The sequence below is a fragment of the Suricata suricatta genome, chromosome 3 (assembly GCF_006229205.1).
Source record: "Suricata suricatta isolate VVHF042 chromosome 3, meerkat_22Aug2017_6uvM2_HiC, whole genome shotgun sequence".
Classification (NCBI taxonomy): domain Eukaryota; kingdom Metazoa; phylum Chordata; class Mammalia; order Carnivora; family Herpestidae; genus Suricata; species Suricata suricatta.
Genome location: NC_043702.1, coordinates 148,841,954 through 148,861,867, shown reverse-complemented (window position 1 = coordinate 148,861,867; position 19,914 = coordinate 148,841,954). Strand labels below are relative to the sequence as shown.

The 19,914-nt window shown below is 43.0% G+C and overlaps 3 protein-coding genes and 1 long non-coding RNA gene across 10 annotated transcripts in view; 1 reads left to right on the top strand and 3 right to left on the bottom strand.

Moving 5' to 3' along the window:
• The window catches only part of PPFIA4 (PTPRF interacting protein alpha 4), a 45,983-nt gene extending 44,050 nt beyond the window's left edge, over positions 1 to 1,933 (bottom strand). Inside the window, exon 1 of the mRNA XM_029933388.1 lies at positions 1,795 to 1,933. The gene's annotated coding sequence lies outside the window, so the exon portion shown is untranslated. The remainder of the gene's footprint in view (positions 1 to 1,794) is intronic.
• Positions 1,934 to 4,590: 2,657 nt separating this feature from the next.
• Positions 4,591 to 18,496, bottom strand: TMEM183A (transmembrane protein 183A). 6 transcript variants are annotated; one of them, XM_029935501.1, is made up of 9 exons: positions 18,285 to 18,495; positions 18,001 to 18,090; positions 17,002 to 17,169; positions 11,895 to 12,054; positions 10,774 to 10,954; positions 8,262 to 8,342; positions 6,548 to 6,703; positions 6,220 to 6,266; positions 5,211 to 5,294 (listed from the first exon to the last, which is right to left on the bottom strand). In XM_029935501.1, exons 1-8 carry the CDS (start codon positions 18,391 to 18,393, stop codon positions 6,261 to 6,263), a joined length of 951 nt encoding a protein of 316 aa, XP_029791361.1. In that variant the 5' UTR covers positions 18,394 to 18,495; the 3' UTR covers positions 5,211 to 5,294; positions 6,220 to 6,260. The 6 variants fall into 6 exon arrangements, with proteins under 6 accessions (XP_029791358.1, XP_029791359.1, XP_029791360.1 ...); XM_029935498.1 differs by lacking the exon at positions 6,220 to 6,266 and having other exon boundaries at positions 4,591 to 5,294; XM_029935499.1 differs by lacking the exon at positions 6,220 to 6,266 and having other exon boundaries at positions 4,591 to 5,294; positions 11,895 to 12,051.
• A 94-nt stretch (positions 18,497 to 18,590) lies between these two features.
• LOC115288299 (alpha-1,6-mannosyl-glycoprotein 4-beta-N-acetylglucosaminyltransferase-like) overlaps positions 18,591 to 19,914 on the top strand; it is a 34,263-nt gene continuing 32,939 nt past the window's right edge. For both annotated transcript variants that reach the window (XM_029935497.1, XM_029935496.1), the window contains exon 1: positions 18,591 to 18,728. The gene's annotated coding sequence lies outside the window, so the exon portion shown is untranslated. The remainder of the gene's footprint in view (positions 18,729 to 19,914) is intronic.
• The window catches only part of LOC115288300, a 29,177-nt gene continuing 28,662 nt past the window's right edge, over positions 19,400 to 19,914 (bottom strand). Inside the window, exon 3 of the long non-coding RNA XR_003906927.1 lies at positions 19,400 to 19,544. This is a non-coding gene — a long non-coding RNA (uncharacterized LOC115288300). The remainder of the gene's footprint in view (positions 19,545 to 19,914) is intronic.

Genomic DNA, 19,914 nt, shown 5'->3' with positions numbered 1-19,914 from the left:
CAAACTTGACTCCTCCTCTCCGCCGCTGGCATCCTGCTATCCTCATAGGCTCTGAAAGACCCACTGAAATCCCTGACAACTCTTAGATTCCAACAGTCAACTCAGAGAAGAGATCCAGGAGTCTGGTTGCCTGCCCTGCCCCCCCCCCCCAATCCCTCCTTATCACCCAACTGCCAGACCCCATATACTCCACGGTTCTGACATCGGTTCTGACATCGTGACATGCTCATCGGCACACGCCCAGATACCACTAAACGAGATTTCTCTTCACACCCGCTTCCCCTATACTCCCCTATCTTCCACTGAGGGCATCTCCCACTGTGCTGGGGTCTCGTGCATTCTTGGCCTCTAATAATCATTGTGCAATTCATCATCTCATTATTTTGAGATGCCATTTATCTCAGGCAGCCTCCTTGGGCCCCAGGACAAAGTCCTAGAAAATAGCCAGGGAAAATCATTCAGACTGTTCCTTTTGCTAAAGCAGCTTCTCTTGGGACTACCCGTCCAGTTAACAGTGGTAGTGGTGGATGGGTTGGAATCCAGTTCAGACAGCTGTTTGAAAGCATGTAGACAGGGCTCTGCTTTCTTCTAATCCAATAGCAATGTAACAAAATGGGGGGGAAGGGGGGTTGTTAACAGAGTTTCTACTGTGTGTACCTTAAAGCTGCTCCATGGCCATAAATTGCCTTCAAATGACCCAGCACACAGCATAGTGCTTGGCATACAATAGGTGCCAAATAAATGTTTTCTAGGTGTTAAACAAAAGTACTAAGTATCAGTTCCAACACCTCTGGAAAGCCAGGGAAGTCCCTGAAACCTGGCTACCAGAGGGGCCCCTTAAGCTCCCACCAGGAGGGGATCTCCATGCTAAGCAAAGCCTCCTCCTTAACCACTTGCTCACCACATAGAACAGTAGCCCCAACAACCATATCCCTCTAAATGGATACTACCAGCATACCTCTCCTCAAAGGTGACATCAGCTCCTAGTGGCACCTTGTCCTGGATCCCTCCTCCTTCTCAAAGAAAACCACCCACACCACATTTCCAAGTCCTCCAACCTGACCTCTCTCTTCTCACCCACCATCAAAACCTGCAGGATCTATACTGGAAAGCACTCCTACTGCGTGGTTCAAAGTCAACTCCCCACTCCCATCCTCCCAGTTCAGGAATCTATTCCAGCCCTCTTTTCCGGTTGCGCCCACTCTCACCCCCACCCCCACCAGACCTCGGGTTGGCAGCTCCTTCCATCCCAGCCCCGGCACTGCGGAGATGGGGGCATTTCTGGCACAGCCTGAGGCTGACAGTTCAAGGAACGGAGAGCTAGCGATACTAAGAACGGGTGTTAGCAGCAACGAGGGAAGGATTAAGACCCCGGAAAGCTCGAAGACCTCAGTACCGCCTGTGCCCAAAGGAGCGCAGCTGGCCCAGGAGCTAAGAGGTGCTTTTTCTCCGACTCTCCTGGCTGGGAAATGGGGGCGCAGTCCATCCTGCTCCCACCGGGAGACTTGCCAACTCAGCCCCCCTCCGAGGCTGATGGAGCTGAGGGAGAACTCCACGCCCTCCCTCAAACCGGGCATCGTCCTCCCTTCTCACCCCCAAGGGCACAGGGCACAGCAAAAGCTAGCGAGAGGCGGCGGAGAGAGCAATATCTATGCCAGCCGGAGACGACACATCCGGAGTAAAACGGAGCTGTTTTCCAAGGCGCACTAGACAGAGACCGCTCCCCAAACTAGAGGGGAGCTGGAGGTGGGAAGAAGAGGCACCCTTTTCCCAGCCCGGGTTCTGGGTGCTCACCTGCCTGCAGTCGTCGAAGGCCGGGCAGCTCAGCTCCGAGGCGGAAGGGAGCCGCCCCCGACTCGGGGAGCCAGACACGTCCTAGAGAGTCGAGCGAGCGCGGAGGTAGCTGCAGCCTCCGCCAGCGCCTCAGCGCCTCGCCTCTAGGCTCCGCCCCTCCCTCCCCAGAAGGCCCCCCCCGGCCCCACCCCCAAGGCGGGGCCTGGCCCGCTCCCTCGAGGCCACGCCCCCACCCCGGCACGTGACGAGGGCCGCTAGGTTACTGCGCGCCATCTTGGCTTGGCCTGGAGAGCCCTACTGAGGTGGCGGAGAACCTGGGTTTTACCCAACACAACTTAAGTGTCGGGGTCCCCAGGTGCCCTGCCTCCTTCCCAGTGAGGCGCAGGGCGCCATCCTGTCCCTCTATTTGTACACCGCCCTTATTCCTAATCTAACCACCTGCTCCCCAAATTGGCCTCAGTCCTGGCCTTGGAAGCATTGCCATTGGTTTGTCACCTTTCACACCTCTCTTTTACTACTCTTCTTTTGGTTGCATCTATTTCGTAAGTGGAGAGCCTTGAAACCCAAACATTTCCGTAGAGTACACTTCAATGAACTGTATTGCTAGCCTGAATTCAGACATCCGGCCGCAGGCTAACACTGTTACTAGAATATGAAATGTTGTGTCACATACACATAGTATGAAGACGGTCTCAATGCCAATTCCTGACTGACAAGTTTTAGTTAAATCTCTCCATTTTCCTGAATCGCTCCATACCCTGTCCCGTGTGGCTATTAATTGCATCTTTCCCATCTGGTTTGTGAAGTTTCATCACAGTGCCTACTCAATTCTTTACAATACCCAGTGTGCACTGCTACAAGTGTGAAGAATTTTTATATACATGCAATGTGTACATATTTATAGATTTACACACAACATGATCTGGATCTTCTGCAACAAATGCTGTATGTAGTTGATATCAGAACGACACATAATACTGTTCATTTATTTTTTTCTTTCTCCCAATATAGTCACCAATTGGCTTAGTTTCCTTAGATCTTCAGGGGAAGGCAGGAAAATCTGAGTAATTCTGATTTATTATGGGAGCTAAGAAACGCAGCTAAATTTGTGTTATTTTGTTTGTCTGACCCTGAGAGCAGAATCAAAAGATATTTTTAAAAGTGAAAATTACAAACCAGCTTTTACAAAAGTGGTCCAGAAAGTTCCAACTCTTCCCAGGGTGGTTTGGGGTTCTTCAAAAGGAAATCCCTAAGACACTTCACACATCCTTTCCTTAAACATGAATCATCCTAGAAAAGGCAACTTGGGCCAATGCAGAGGAAAGGCTGAAGCCACAACATACTTTACCAAGTGTTTGTCAATTTCATGCTAGGAAAACAGTTGAGGAGATATCTATTATTATATTTATCATCATCATAAAGTTTAATACCAAAAAAACTTAGAAGTTGAGTCAGAACACAATTATTAAACCAAATTAATTTCACTCCCCTTTCAAAGGTACCTCCTAAATGGGGTATACACGACCCACCAGAATAATCCCCTTCTGCTTCAGGGTATCATTAGTTCAGGGAACCAGAACTCTGTGCTTCTCCCTTCTGCCTCAGAAAAGCAACTTTTGATTGTAGAGCTTTGCAAGGTGTTTACTGTCCTGGGGGGAGGGGGGGATTGTTTCTTTGTTTTTATCATTTACATGCCCAAATTTTGATTTTCATCACTTGCCATGTGAACAGCTTTTAATACTGCCCTCAGTGTGGGGTAAGGGTTAGCTATTAGCAGCAGTATTAAGCAGATGATTCCTAAGAATATTCTTTAAATAGCAGGGGTGAGGGAGGATGGTTAAGGGGAAAAAAAAACCACACATGAATTTACCAGTTTGGTCTGTGATAATAACTGCCCCTATATGATTTTCATGTTTTAAGAGTATTATCTGAATGCCCATCTCATGGCAACATCCATGAGATGCTGAATTCAGACATGCTCACCGGGTAACTGGGGAGGGAGGACAAGTAGCAAGGTGATCTTGTTAGCAAAAACCAAATAAAACCGCAAGTCCCACCCATGCACCTCATCTCAGACAAGTCCACCAGCTTCATCAAGTTCTCTAACGGGACATTAGCAGTTCTGCAGGGATGAAAGGCCAGGCTCCCGCAGGCACTGGGTGACAGGCAGCGCAGGGCAGGGCAAAGGAAGATCACTAAGTGCTTATAGTTCAAGAGGCTGGTTTCAACAGAAAATACATTTTTTAAAATGACCTTCAGCATAATAAATGCCTAACAATTCAATGAAAATATCATTCTTCTTCTGCCTGTTTTAGTTCGTTTTACAATTTACTTAGAAACACATATTCCAAAGACTCATCAATCTTACATACTTTTTAGGCTGATTAGGGATAAGGTATACCCCAATCAAATTTTTACTTACCCCTTTACTTTCTTATCCATGTGCATACACTCTGCCTCCTCCCTTTTGCCATCAGCTACCAGAGGGAATGAAACTGAACTTTTTAACTGTGGGATAGCAAAAAGACCTGGGTGGGAGTCCTGCTTCTGCCATTTACAGGCTGTGTGGCCTTGGATAAGTAAATGACTCAGCTTTCTCAACCACAAAATGGGAACACGATCACCTACCTTGCAGGATCATGAGAACCAGCATTACTGTGTGAAGTTCGTAGTACCAAGGGCACAAAGTCATCATCACCACCACTATCAAGCCTCATGCAAAAATCCAAAATCGACAAAAGAATGTTTATGCAAATATCCAAAAACTATTTTTAAAGAAAGATACACAAGTCAATCTTATAAGATTCTGAAAACCCTGTTGCCTGCTTTATTTCTGGAGGAGGGTAAAGGGAGAAGAGAAAATATTCACTTGAAGTTGATGGGGAGCTTAATGGGAAGCAATAGTAGCAAAAATTTGAGGCCTCTAAGGCTCCTCTCTGATCACAAGGGAATGCTGAAACTTCCTTGTTTAGAGATTCAAGAGTTTAATTTTTCCCTAGAGCAAGATCATCCATTTTTGCTGGGATAAAAGAATAAAGAACAAACTCAATAGCACCAAATGGGGTTTAACACAGAAAATTGGGCCAGGTTTCTCCTTTCAAATGCAAATTTTTTACATTAAAATATGTTTATAAATCATAGTTGTTTTTCCTCTTGATCCAATCCTTCTCCTTCCCCTACCAGGAGCCCCGGGAACTCGAAGAGCACGTGCATTACTAACCAGATACACAATCCAGATGCCCCTTCCAAACTGGACTCTGATTACTAACGGACTCGCCCAGCTCAGGGCTGCCCTCAGGGACAAGAAGCAGTAACTATGCTCTCAGGGAGAACGGGTACTGAGGATGCCACCAGTCGAAGAGCCGAACGCTGTGCACTGGGTCCAGGATGACTTGCACACCCTGTTCACTGCGCAGTTTCCGACCACCACGGACAGGCGAATCTTGGAACACCAGTCTCACGCGATGATGCCGCATGTCTGTGCTCACATTGATAGTAAACTAGGAGGGAAAAGCAAATTCAGTACCCAAACTAAACAAGCTTGTTTTCCTACGGCTCACTCTGAAATAAGACAGTCTAGACAAAATTTATACTGGCTGGGTCACAAAATGAAATTTCTTCATATTTAAACTATGCTAAAGAAAGCCTCTCAAATGGCTGAATAAATCAGGATACATGCACACAGACTATCACTGAAGCCAATTTTTAAAAGCTGGGTAAGAGCTATGCGAAATGACTTGAAGGCATTCTGATGAGATATTGTTGAGCAAGTCAAACAAGATGCATGAAACATACATCGGATCGCATTTTTGGCAAAATAAACCACAAAATCTCTAAATATGTTTATGTATATATTGGTCTGTACAGAACTGTAGGAGTTTGAAGTATATGGAATATGAACATATAATGAGGTTATTAATGTGACTTAACCTTGAGGGAGGGGACAGGTACCTAACAACCAACACAGCATATGTGATATAACCTCAATTATACAAAATTATTTGGGTGTATGCATGTACATAGTAATAGACACATTAAAGCACAACTCCCAAAAGGTTAATAGTTATAGGAGAGTCAACATCTAGGTCACCTTTACTTTCATGATGTATTTATGTATTATTTAAATTCTTTACATGAAGTATGCATTATTTATTTTACCATTAAAAAAAGAATAAAGCTATTTTCAGTGTGGAGGGGAAGCCCCATGTACCTCTGAACATAAGCCTAAAGGACAGAGAACATAAATTGCATGAACTCTCAAGTTCCTGATCCAGTTAAAAATTTTTAAAAACTTGGAGAATATGCCAGAGACATATTTGTTGTGTACCAGTCTAATTCTCAGCTAAGGCTTGAATAGTCACCATCACACAAGGGACAGAGTGGTCACCCTACATTTTAGTGTTCCATTTATGACCGCAAACATACCTCAGGTCTTGACATACAGTGCTCACATATAAGCCTCTGTATTATCCCTGAAAGGATAAGGTTTCTCAAATATTAACAATAACCACACAGAAGATGCAAAAACATTCCCTTCCCTCTACTATAAGAAGAAAACAAAGATAAAATATTCTCAGATATAACTAATTCCTCCATAAATCTGTTCCTAATATATAACTCTGCCTTCAGACTTTTTTTTTTAATTATTCTTCAAAGATTTCTTCCTCCATGATTAAATTTACAAATTTCTTTCAGCCCTAGGCATAGTGAGAATATATAAAAGAACTCAGAATGCCCCCCTGTCTCCACTTACCAGGGTAAATATCATTCCCATGACAATTGGAATAAAGATGAAGTTGAGGGTGGTGACCTGCAGTAGGCAGCAGTCCTGGTCTGGGTTGGTGTGAACATCTTCGTACTGAATGGGAGGCTGCAAGCCCCCCAGACACTTGCTCTTTAGTCTAGGGGACTGAAGAGAGCTGAGAATTACTCTAAGAGCTTCGAGGAAATGCTGGTGGCTCTAAGACTCCAGTGAAAGTCCTACGGCTCAACTAAAGGATGAGATCCCTTTTTTGTTATCTCCTCTCTTTAAACACATATTGGTTTCTGAACAGATCAAGGAAAACCTGCCTTTTGAAAGAAGAGGAGACATATTAGGATAAGCAATGTGGCAGCGGGTATAGGCTTCATTTAGATGATATTTCCTGCCATCTGGCAAGAAACGGAAACTTCTAGCTCTATTAGAGCCTCTCCAATGTTTGAAAGACTGCAAATTCTCTGTGACTTGTTGGACTCCGAAGAACATCTGCTGCACTTTAAATGGGCTGGAAGCAGAAGTGGCCATTGACTTCCAGGCACCATAAATAAAAGAGTCATGAGTCTCGAACTAAAGGAAATCTCAGCATACACCTTCCTGCAGTTAATTCCAGTCTCAGCTGGAACACGGCTGAGACTGCCCTGCAGCCCCTTCCCAGAAAGACCCTATGGTGGACCTTCTCCCAACGTCTACTGGGTATCACAGATTGAGGACACCTTATTAACATCGGACGATTAGAGCCAAAATTCTTCCCTAAAACCATGTTTCTGAAAAAATCAAATAGGAAAATATGATTTACTTTACAGATAAACTCATCTGTAACTCACCTACCATCAAGTGCGGGATAACTAATCGCATTTGTAATGCGTCTCCTCATGAGATACTAAGCAGGTGACCCAGAAGGGAGAAATGGGCATGCTGAGGGTAAGAAGTAAAAACAAGCAAAGCAGACCCTCACTGTGGCCAAGATCCTGGGGACAGTCCAAGCAAAAGGCAGAGACAGAGTAGAATACTATTTCCTCTATGTGTAAATAGCCTCTCAGAGGCCCCTTACCTCATGACTTCCCCAAACAGCCTCAGGTATAAATCACTGTTGTTTGCAAATACATTTGCTTTGAAAAACAAAAAGTGACGGCAAATAACCCCTGTACGTTGTTATAACAAGTATTCCCCTTTTTCCCAAGTTTAGAAAGTCTTCAACTATACAGAAGAGGTAATAAAACGGTGCAATAAACTCCTGTATACCCTCTACCATTAGATATTCCGCTTCCTCTCCTCCCACCTCGCTCTCATTTTATGTACATACACATATAAAAATCACACGCACATTGGAGGTGGAAGGGGCAAAGCCATCTGAAAGCAGCACTGATGCTACGCCCTTATTCAGCATGAGTAAAGACACATATATAACCAGAGTGTCACCATCATACCTAAGAAATTAACAACAGTCTCATATCCTCTAACATTCACAACATCCTCAAACTTCTCGAATTGTCCCAAAGTGTCTTTTATAGCTCTTCGTTCCCCGATTCAGTACCCACTTTGCATGAAGCTGTTGCACCATTGTGTCTCTTTCATACAGGATAGTTCCTGCTTCCTTTTCTTTTCATGGCATTTCTATAAGTTCTGATGTGGGCTATTTGATTTTATGTCTAGTGAAATTTATTAGAACACACTGCCTGAAAAACAAAAAGAAGATACAACTACATACCTGTTTTTTGAACTTAAAGTTGAATTCCCACATTGGTTCCTGTCTGTTCCCAACAATCTTTCTGCACCAGAAAAGTAAGCACTGTAAGAAAAATAAAAATAAAATAAACCAAAAATAAATAAGTAAAAGACAGAAAAGGAAAAAATCAAAATAAGGAAACAAAAAATAACCAGCAAAAACCTGTTTGACAGCTCTGAAGCCAGCTGAGATTCTACTTTGGCACAGATAAAGACCCCTCCCCCCCAATTTGACACTGGTGCAACATGAAAAGACACAGTCCCAGGGCTATTCAGTAAAGAGAAGAGGGACCAATATAAGTCAACCTCAGATGCTGTTAAGGTCAACTCTCACTGTTCTCATCTTTAAAGACAGAAACATGGTCTCTAGAGACTGGGACATTCTCTGATTCAGCAAGCCACTCCTCTTTATGAAAATATAAGGGCAGCCAGTGGCCACCAGGCAAGATGATAACAAAGCCATAAGGCAGGCAGAGATGGCCAGCCCTGTAACAGAAGCAAGCCACTCAGGACCTTTTAGGAGCAGATAGCCGGTGTGAAAACTACAGAGCTGGACTGAATTCAGTCTAGAATAAGCCCCTCAGTGAAAGTCAGGCTACAGCTAGGGTTAACACAAGAAGTTAAGTACCTCCCAGGGGATAAGGGGTGGGTCGTCCGCCGTGCCAGCTGTCCTGCCCTTCAGACATGCCCTGTACGTCCTGCTGTTCCATCAAAAATAATGGGCTTGGCTTTAAGGGGCAGACACTTCTGCTGCCATCACAACGGCTCCAGTGTCCCATACAAGCTATGCTATTGAAAAGAGAGAGAGGGAGAATCAAATACGAAAAGCTGGAGTCCAGGATCGTGGGACAACTTCCTTTAGGCATGCTGCCAACTCCCTGAATGCCATGCGATTGTGGTTATACAAGTGGCAGGGCCATGCATGGGACACCTGCCACTGCAGGTCCCACATCCTCTTAAGAGATGTCTGACAACAAGGCACAAAAGCAGCAGCCAGGTGGCCTGAGCTTACTAGCTGAAACAAGACCTTAAGGTTCACCACCTTAGCTTTTTATAATCTACTTTTTAAAAATTAATATACAGTGATAAGACTATGAAGCCATGGGTATTTTCGATTTAGGCAGTAGCGCTTGCATTGTGCACTGGAGCCGCTAGGATGTGTCAAGCATGAGGAGTTTGCCCGGCGCTGCTCTACTCCCAGCAGCAGACTCCCACCTGGCATGTTAGCTTTGGGATGATCCCCACTTCATCATACTTGGTCTGATACTATCAAATGTTCCTGGAGGAGGGAAACTACAAATGTGAGATGATACACTGTCCACTCATATTACTAGCAGAAGCAGCTGCTGGGTGAAATTCTACTCGCCCCACATTCTACTCCTGCCCTGAAGCCACCAGCGAGTGTGATATTAAGTTGAGCTCAGCCCATAGCCCTGATCATCTCAGTTTCCAATCCTGGAAGGAACCTTGATGATCCTGAAACCAACAGGACCCTTTCAACCAATATGCAGCAAGTAGAATATTATTATTACACTGGAGCTAAGCTAGGCGAAAAGAATCATTACAGAACATCCAAAGCACAGAAACAAAATAGAAGAGAATAGAAAGTGCTATAGAACACCAGATTTGTGGTAGCAACAGAATAATAAAAATTACCCACAACTCAAAAGAGACAGAATTTAGACAATGGTATTAGATGAAGGAGAAACAGGCTACGGCATCAACTTGCCTAGGTGATAGTATCTGGTCTAGCCTGGCAAAAGGGGGTTCGCAGGATATTTCATTATGGAGAAAAGGAGAGAAAGGACCAAAGGCTAACAGACCTATTTACATATCAGAAGAATGTCAGATACTTGAATACAATGTATGAATAAAAACTACTGGGGAAATCCCAGGATACAAGAAATAGGCTAGGAAGAATTTAGAATTTTAGAGAGTTAAAAATCTATGAACAAAGTACCATATAGTCTCTAAATGACCTAGCCCAGAGCCTGGCAATAGTGGGCACTTAGCATATGCTAAAGTCTATACCAAAATCTTTTAAGGAGGTCAACAAGAAAGAAGAATCCTAGATATCAAGGTCACATTCGGAAAAGAAAATTACTAAGGCATTTGCATTCTTTGCATTGTGATTTAAAGCACTTTGTTAAGAATTAGTTTACATCTACCATTTGAATTGTGCTCTTCCTAACCCAAACCACCAAAATCATCTAAAGTGATCCAATGTTCAACGCACGAGAATAAAGTAAAGAGAATAAAGAATATACTAGAAGCACAAAAAAGCTTTAAGGTAAAGAGAAGAAAAGCTAACCCAGCAGAGCAGGAATGTCTCAGAGAAGTGAAACCCTTGAGTCCTGAAAGTTTACATTAGTCCCCTAGCAGCCTGGGACCTACAGCCCTAGCTCTCCCCATCAATAAAGCTGGAGATAAGCCACATTAATGGGCCCACCATACAAAAGTCCAGTAGTTAGGCGCCGACAATGATTCTCACTTACTTTGGAATTCTTTAGTGTGCTGGGAGTGCTTTCTGGAATGGCTGGATTCTTGGAGATTCGAGCAGCAAATGGCTCATACATATGGTACAGAGATCGGATCACACATGCCCGGAGACAGCGCAGCTTCTCCATGGACTCTGGTCGCAGGCGCAAAGGCAGAGAGGCATCCAGCGTGTAGTGCCTGAAACATGACACATTACTCCTACCAATATGTGACCTATCCCTCCTGCTCTTGGTCCCCTAGGACTCCTACTCTCTGTGTGAACCTAACTATAATTCTACTGGCCAGGAGGTCGCTTGTCCCCAGTGTTCTCCCACACCCACACCACTACCACCATCACTTCCTTCATTTCTTAGCTGCTTTTACTTCTTTGCTATGCACAACCCAATTCACATATATCTTATAATCTTGCACTCCACCCGTGTTAAAATTTTAAATCCTGCTTTACCCTAAAAAATGGCAAGTCTCTGACTTAACACCACGACAATGTACTTCAGCTGCTGGGGAAGGTGTCCTGGAGAAGAGCCACCCAGTTCTAGTGCCTCATGTCTCAGCACGTTCTCTACACCCTGCCACCTCAACATCTCTCCCCACAACCTCCTTACTGACAGTTTATAATCTTCGTTACATTTCTGCATCTGGTATCAAAAGCTGTCTTACTAATATCATTCACTTTCTCCTCACTCTCACCTCTACAACTATACATAGGGCAGCAGGAGTACAAAAACTCTATGATGCTTCAAGACAACTAGCAAACTAAGAAACAACAAACCCAGTTATAAAGATAAGCAGACAGGCATCCATAGCTTTTCAAAATCCTAACTAAAATAAACTTCTGAAGAAAAGTCAAAGAGAGTTCTTTATGAGACCTGAAGCAAGACTTTCTGTTGAAAGTGGATACTGGATGGGGGAGGGGCCAACCTTAGGGAAGACAATTACCTGGACGAATTAATAATACCAATTTTAAATTAAAGAGGGACTCAAGGAGTCCAAAGCTAGGCTCACACCCGCATGGAGTATAGAAAGGGAAAATAGGTCAGCAGCCAGGGAGTATCTGCAAATCACAATGAGCAATGAAATCAGCGACAAAGACAACAGAGTAAGCTCTCTGTGGTCGCACCTTCGGTACAACCTGGTCCAAAAGGCAGCAGTGCAAGTGACAGTCCAGGCATTCTTACAAATCAGGGAAAAATTCACAATGTCCTCAGGACGGATATAGGAAGCCAGCAATAGCCAAATATCCATGGGATACTCTTCTCCAACAGCCCCATCCAGGTCTTCTGAAATAGAAATGAGAACTATAACCTTTGACCTTCTATTACACACATACCTAAAGATCCCCAATCATTTCAATTCTCCCAGGGATTACATGATTAAAAAAAAACAGTATTAAACAGGTCTAAGAAAGCCTATCAGGCTCTTCATTTCCTGCTTATTCTAGCTGTTAGAAACTTTTGTGACTAGGTCATATCTTAAAAGGCTTTTATTTAACAACTATTCACACACTATTTTGAAGGTTTCCAAAGTACCTTTGCATACATTATATCATTCCGCTCTAATAATTCTTCAACCGAAATAAGGAAAATATTACTGTGCCCATTTTATTAGTAATAAGACATAACCTTGGCACTAGGTTAAGGTAAACAGAACCCAGTTTCTACTCCAAATTCTAGCTTTGCACTATAAACTCTGCCTCTTGGTGGTTCAGTCAGTTGAGCATCAGATTCTTGATTTCAGGGGTGTCTGAGTGGCTCAGTCGGTTAAGCATCCAACTTCAGCTCAGGTCGTGATCTCACAGTTCCTGAATTCAAGCCCCACATCAGGCTCTGTGCTGACAGCTTAGAGCCTGTTTCAGATTCTGTCTCCCTGTCTCTCTGCCCCTCCCCTGCTCGCGCTCGGTTTCTCTCTCTCTCCCTCAAAAATAAACTTAAAAAGAAAATTTAAAAAAAAGATTCTCGATCTCAGGTCTTGATCTCAGGGTAATGAGTTCAGGCCTCATGTTGGGCTCCACACTGGGCATGAAACCTACTTAAAAAGACAAAAAACATTACCCTTGATTTCCCTCACAGTCCCCATCCACTAAACATTTTCTTCAGTTCATTCAAAAAAACCCAAAAACTGATTTTAAGATGGTATGATGAAACCTCAAAGTGCAAACTAAATAAAACACCAGGTTAAGTTACAGTATATTTTCATCATTCAATAAATGCCTGTAGACCTGCTGCTTTCCTTCTAGTTCCTCATTTCTTTGCCAATTTGACCTATAATCATGGATATTCAGTACTCAAAGATGCCCTGTGACAATGTATCCCCTCTCTTCCTCCTCCAGACTTCATTAGGGTTCACTCTCTTAACCCTGAAGTCCACCAGATGTCTCAAGTTCAAATGAAAACTTACACTCTATAAAGATACCTGCATCTGGACAAACCCTGACCCTAACCTGTAATTCAGACCTACTCACAGAACTATCCAAAACCCAGCTTTCTTCTTTCTCTTTCCTGGGCAAAAAGACCCTATACTACCTCCCCAAAGCTGCCTCTACTATTTTAGCTAACTGTTTCCTGCAGCTGTATGACTCAATCAGGTTATTGCATTAGATTCTTTGTAACAGAGACCAATGCCTCTAAAACAATATCCTCTGTTCTGGTTCCAATTCATACTTATAATTTCTGGTAACCATTTAAGGTTCATTCTACCATGTTTGGGCCCCACCTTTGTCCACATTAAATCTCTCTCTGAAGAAGAACGTAAATGACTATCAGAATTTCTCCCACTGAGTCCCATATGGACCTTTACAAAGCAGAATGCTACTTAAAAATGCTCCATCTGTAGAAACAAAACTCAGTAACTACTGAAGAACTATCAGTGTTTTAAGCATCATTATTAAGAAATTTCAAAGGGCACCTGGGAAGCTCAGTCGGTTAAGCATTCGACTTCAGCTCAGGTCATGATCTCAACAGTTCGTGGGTTTGAGCCTCGCCGTCAGGCTCTGTGCTGACAGCTAGCCAGAGCCTGGAACCTGTCTTCAGATTCTGTGTCTCCCTCTCTCTCTCTGACCCTCCCCTGCTCGCGCTGTCTCTGTCTCTGTCTCTCTCAAAAAAAAAAAAAAAAAATTTAAACATTTAAAAAAAAAAAAGAAATTTCAAGATGCAGGAAATGAAATCAGTCAAAGAAAGCTTCATGGAGATAAGCCAAGAAGGACAAAAAGAACTCTGACAGGTATAAGTTAAGAGAAAAGTATTCCAAGTGAAATAAACAGAAAGCTAGAAAAACAAAACACATGTGACAGCAATAATGAGACAAGTCTAGCAAGGTTCTGATAATATTAAGAAATTACTGTTAACCTTTTCAGACATGACTTATTTTTTGTAGTTAAAGAGTACTTGTCTTTTGGAGGGAACTACCAAAATATTTAGAGATAACAACAGGATACCTGGAAATTGTTTCAGAATAACCCACAGTGTGTGTTGAGGTAGTGGAGTAGTGGCCGAAATGAAAATGGCCATGAGTTGATAAGTGTTAATGCTAGGTAATAGCTATATGGGACTCCTTATACTATTTTCTCTTCTTCTGTATTTGTTTAATTAAAAAGAAGTTAAAAGAAAGAAGGTTAAAACAGAAAAGACCAGTCTGACAAAATGAAGGAACCTAATGAAAGTAAAGCAAAGAACTAAAAGATGAATTATAGTTAAGTAGGTAAGCCACAAATTATATATGAGATAAGTGACTAGTATCCTGAATATACAAAGATTTCTCACAGCTCAGTAATAAAAAGATAACCCAACTTAAAAACGGGCAAAGGATGGGGCGCCTGGGTGGCTCAGTCAGTTAAGCGTCTGACTTCGGCTCAGGTCATGATCTCACAGTTTGTGAGTTTGAGCCTCACATTGGGCTCCATGCTGACAGCTCAGAGCCTGGAGCCTGCTTCAGATTCTCTGTCTCCCTCTCTCTCTCTGCTCCACCTCTGTTTGGACTCTGCCTCACTCTGTCTCTCAAAAATGAATAAACGTTAAAAAAAATGTTTTAATGGGCAAAGGATTTGAGTAGACACTTCTCTAAAGAAGACTTACAAATGAGCAATAAGCACACATGAAAAGATGCTCAACATCAGTAGCCATCAGAGAAATGCAAATCAAAACCATGACATCCACTTGACATCCACTACAATGGCTTTAATTTAAAAAGTCAGACAATAACAACTGTTGGCAAGAATGTAGAGAAACTGGAACTCTTTACATTACTGGTGGGAATGTAAAACAGAAACTTCAAAAAACACATTGGCAATTACTCAAAACGTTAAACCAGAGTTACCATGTGATTCAGCAATTTCACTCCTACTCAATAGAAATGAAAATATATGTCCACACAAAATCTTGTACAAGAGTGTTCATAGCAGCATTATTCAAAAAAGCCAAATAGGGGCACCTGGGTGGCTCAGCATGTTAAGCGTCCGACTTCAGCTCAGGTTATGATCTCATGCTCCATTGGCTCAAGCCCTGCATCAGACTCTGTGCTGACAGCTCAGAGCCTGAAGCCTGCTTCAGATTCTGTGTCTCCCTCTTTCTACCCCTACCAGCTCACACTGTGTGCCTCTCTCAAAAATAATCACTAAAAAAAAAAAATGTTTTTAATTTTTTTTAAATAGCCAAATAAATAAAACTGAAGTACTGTTATAGCTTACAAAATGGATGAACTTGAAAATATGCTAAGTGAAAACAGCGAGACATGAAAGATCACATAGTATATGATTCCATTTACGTAAAATGTCCAGAACAGGCAAATCTATAGAGAGAGAAAGTAAATTAGTGGTTGGGGAGTGGGCTAGGGGGAGCAGAAGGGTTAAGAGGAAATGAGGAATAATGCTGATAGGTTTGGGATGATAGAAATGTTCTAAACTTAGATCATGTTGATGATTGCACAACTCTGTGAACATACTAAAACCACTGAATTGTACACATTAAAAGAGCAAATTTTATGTTGCTAAAGATATTTTAAATGTCTGTAAGCTGTTGTATGGAGTGTGCCCAAAAACAAAACAAAGCAAGATAAATCTCTAATAGCATGGCAATGCTTGGGATTTCAAGCAAAAAATTAAGGAACAAAGAAATGTGAGGAATGTCAGTATTAATTTTGGCCTTCTGGAAAAGAGTAGTATCGCTGACAATAATTGGCATAATTGCAAAGCAATGTCAGTTCGCTAATTATTGATTATTTCAATATATTTTAATAAATACAAATATCTGTTATCTGACTCTCAAGTACAGGTCAAAGTTCTGGTAGATCTGACACCAAAAATACACTTATCATTTATACACTGGCTTCCCCTAACTCTAGCTGATCACTGGAACTTTAAGAATAGCTATTCTGGTGGGGCGCCTGGGTGGCTCAGTCGGCTGAGCATCCGACTTCAGCTCAGGTCATGATCTAACACTCATGAGTTCAAGCCCCGCATCAGGCTCTGTGCTGACAGCTCAGAGCCTGGAGCCTGTTTCCGATTCTGTCTCTCCCTCTCTGTCTCTGCCCCCCGCCCCAACTCGCACTCTGTCTCTCTCTCAAAAATAAATAAACATAATTTAAAAAAAAATAAAAAAATTAAATGTTTAAAAAAAGAAAGAATAGCTATTCTGGGTGCAACCCAAGGAGACTCTGAGCAAACCACCGCATGACAGTTGGGCACATTATATGCTGTTAATTTATTTCCCTTTGTTTCATTTGTGTGAATTTTATTGGCACTGAAGTATAAAATCACATATTTTCCAATTCCCACAGTATCTATTAGGCATAAAGCAGACATTAACAATTACAGAGCACTTAAAAGTCCACATTAATATCTAACTTCAGCTGAAATGAAACTGGTTATATACATGCACATATTTAGGAAAACAATTTTTAGTCGCATCTTTGCTTCCTTACCTGTTCAGAAATCCAGAAATGCAAAGGCTCTTTGTTTTCATGTTGCCATGTGGGTTTTTACCTAACAATGACATGTTCTCACTGGGTGGCTACTCTAGTTGAGTTTACATGTCCAGAAATCTACTGACTCTTACCAATCTCCTTTCCTCTCAAATTCAGACAAAAGTAGAAAGCACTAGGATATTAAACCTGTCCCACTCATAAGATCCAAACTCCAGTTCACCACTAGCTTCAGCTCTTGGGCTACTGAGAAAGTGAACAGCTTCAAGGTACCATGCAGACAGGACTACACCAGAAGCGAGCAAGCCCTATACCTTTGTGCCTCTTGCTTTTTTTTTTTCTGGAGACGGTTCTCTCATGGATGCTCTCCTCGTGGGCATCCATCTCATCACTGCTGTCAATGATGTCACAGGACTCACCAACCCCAGAAAGAGCTTCCACCGCAGGAACCTGGGAGGCTTCCAAGCCACAAAGAGATTTTACTAGAAGAAAATAAGGAGAGAATGAGATGGCAGAGTCCCATCCAGAAATACAAATGACATGATTTAGGGCAGGATATCAGCATCCATGAGGAAAAAGGAAAGGGGGGGTGGGGAGAGTCTGTTGAAGAAGGCTGAGAACCAAAAAGGAAAAAAGTTTAGCACTTAAATCCAAAAAAAAGAAATAAAAGAAAAAGAAAAAAAGCCTGGAAAGCCAATGGGCAAACTGACACCAAAGATGCAGAAACTAACTCCTTAAAAGTGTCAACTTCAGACCTGAAGGCAAAGGGAATGCATTATTCTCCTTCCACTATAAACCGTGTAGGGTAAACACAAAAGGTTAATGTTGTTCTCATTTGCATAAATTCTAAGGAGGAATGTTTGAGAGAAACTGAGTCCATCTAACCTTGTTCCTAAGCTAGAGTCAGGAAGTGTCATGAAAGCACAAATCTCAGGGGTCTGTAAATAAAAGGCTTGAAAGTAAGAGAAGCATGCTTCAAGGTTACACACAAAGAAGCAAACTGCAGAATAACTTTCATGTGAACCACGGGAAAAAGAAACAATCATGCAAAAAGAAAGCAGTGAAAATTACAGAAAAGTACCCAAAGATTTTTTTTTTGATGCAATAACAGAAATAAAATCTTCCTGCTACAGAAACTGCTACTGCTCTCAGCTAATCCTCCCCCTCCCCTCCTCCGAATACATGAGTGGCTGTTCAGTACAGCAAACACGTTTATGGGGAGATGCCCAAAGGGTTGCAAGAAAAACACTGAGGCACAATCTCAGAAGAATGAAACACCTAGTTCTGTCTTCAAAAACTCGTCGGCAGCCTACCTTCCTGCTGAACGGCATTGGCGACGGCTTTCTTGACCCGTCCAGACCTCACGACCGCCGGATCCGAGTTGGCATAATCCGCCACGGTCACTGAAATACAGCATCAACCCTCAACCGAGAAGGCCTTCTCCCGCCCGCGTCCTCTCCGCCAAGACCTCCTGCTCACGGCTCGTCCCCGGCCCCAGCCGCTCTCCCATTACAGGGAGCGCTCGCCTCGGCGCTGTCCAGCTCCCCCTCCCCGCCGCCAGCGAAGAGCCTTTCAACGCCCCCGCCCCCTCGCCCACCTCGTCCAGAGCAGGCGTCGTGGGCCCGGAACTTGAGGCGCTTCCCTCTCTTGGGCATGGCGACCGTATCGGGGCGAGACCGGCCTAGCGGGCCGGGACCCCGGGCCATGTCTCGGGCCGGAGAGCCGGCTCCGGGAGCCGAGAGCCAGCTCCGCGCGGCTCAGCGGCCATCCCGCACCGGAGTCCGCCGCTCTCGCGAGGACTTGGGCCAGGGCTCCGCGTCGCGTTGACGGTCGACGCCCCATCCGGAAACCAATCACCTCCTGCTTTGCGGAGTACGTCATCATCCAGTGCCCACGGATCTGGGTTCCGTGCGGAATCGACCTGAGTCTGCGTTCCTGTCGGTTTGGGCATTGTGGGATTTCGCCGCACTTCTTGAGAGGTGATTGGTGTCCCAGACCCGGAACCCACATCCGCGTTCACTGGACCTGAGTTTATGCGCTGGTAACCGTGATTTTTCTGCTACCCCCTCTGTCCACGCTCCAGGTTCACTTCAGACCCAAATATCCGTACGTGGTCAGCTTTGTGCTTGCTAGTCCAAACTGGGTCTTTAAGAGTCTTCACTCTGATTTCTTATACAAAAGTTATAAAGTTCTGAGCTCTCAAAATGGAGAAAGAGGTTCTTAAAAGTTTTTCGGTGTACCACTGTCCTCCAAACAAAATACTAGAAGGATTGATGAAGAAAAATAATTGTCTTTGCAATGATAGAAAAAAAGTCACTGTATGAAGGTTACAGCAGGACCCTACACTGAGCGCTAGTACAAATAAGAAGTTACTTAGTGTTCTGAGTTATGTTCTTTGTCCTTCCGACTTGTTTGGCAGCTCCCAAAAGATGCTAATACTGGTCTTGACATCCAAACTCCTGGGCCTACTAGAGAATGCCACCCTAAGATATTTAGGAGACTCTGGTTTTTAATATGATTACCTAGTACATAAAAGTTAATTAGGAGCAAGCCACTGGCCTTGTATTAACATTGTGCTAATAGGCTTGAATCAATTAGGAATTATAATTGAAGCTGAATATAAGTGATTATGATTGAACTATTCAAGTTTAATTTATCTAAAGTACAACATAAAACATTATACTGTTAACTAACAGAAAATTGTTCCAAATTTTTCCACGTGTACATAATTCATGTTTGTTGTCAAGTCCAAATGCAGCCGGCACAGTGTAATCAATAAAAAAGTTAACAAGGCCAACGGTTCAAGTTGATTTCTGCTGATGTGGCACTTTGTTGAAAACACTCAGGCATTGGGATTCTGGAAGAAACCAAAGGTGCAAAAAATAATAAGGTTTTAATTGAAATGTTCTCATTTTCAACAGCATAATTTCTCCTCTAATGCATTGGAATGAATAAAATCTAATCCCAAAACTGTTTATTCATCTTTCAAAATTTCCAGAATAGAAGTAAGGCCACTCAGACTGTTAAGTTCTTTGGCCACTTTAGTGGAACAAAACACCTACAGATCTTTTATTCCACTTTTTATTAAAAAGCAACGACTTTTAATTAATGGCACTCTTGGCAGGTTCAAAGAACAGATTCTTTCTGGAAAGGCAAGTTGTAAAAGTTACTAAAAGAGCTGTTATATCTAAATGCAAGTAGCATGTAGCTATTAACCTGGTACTAAG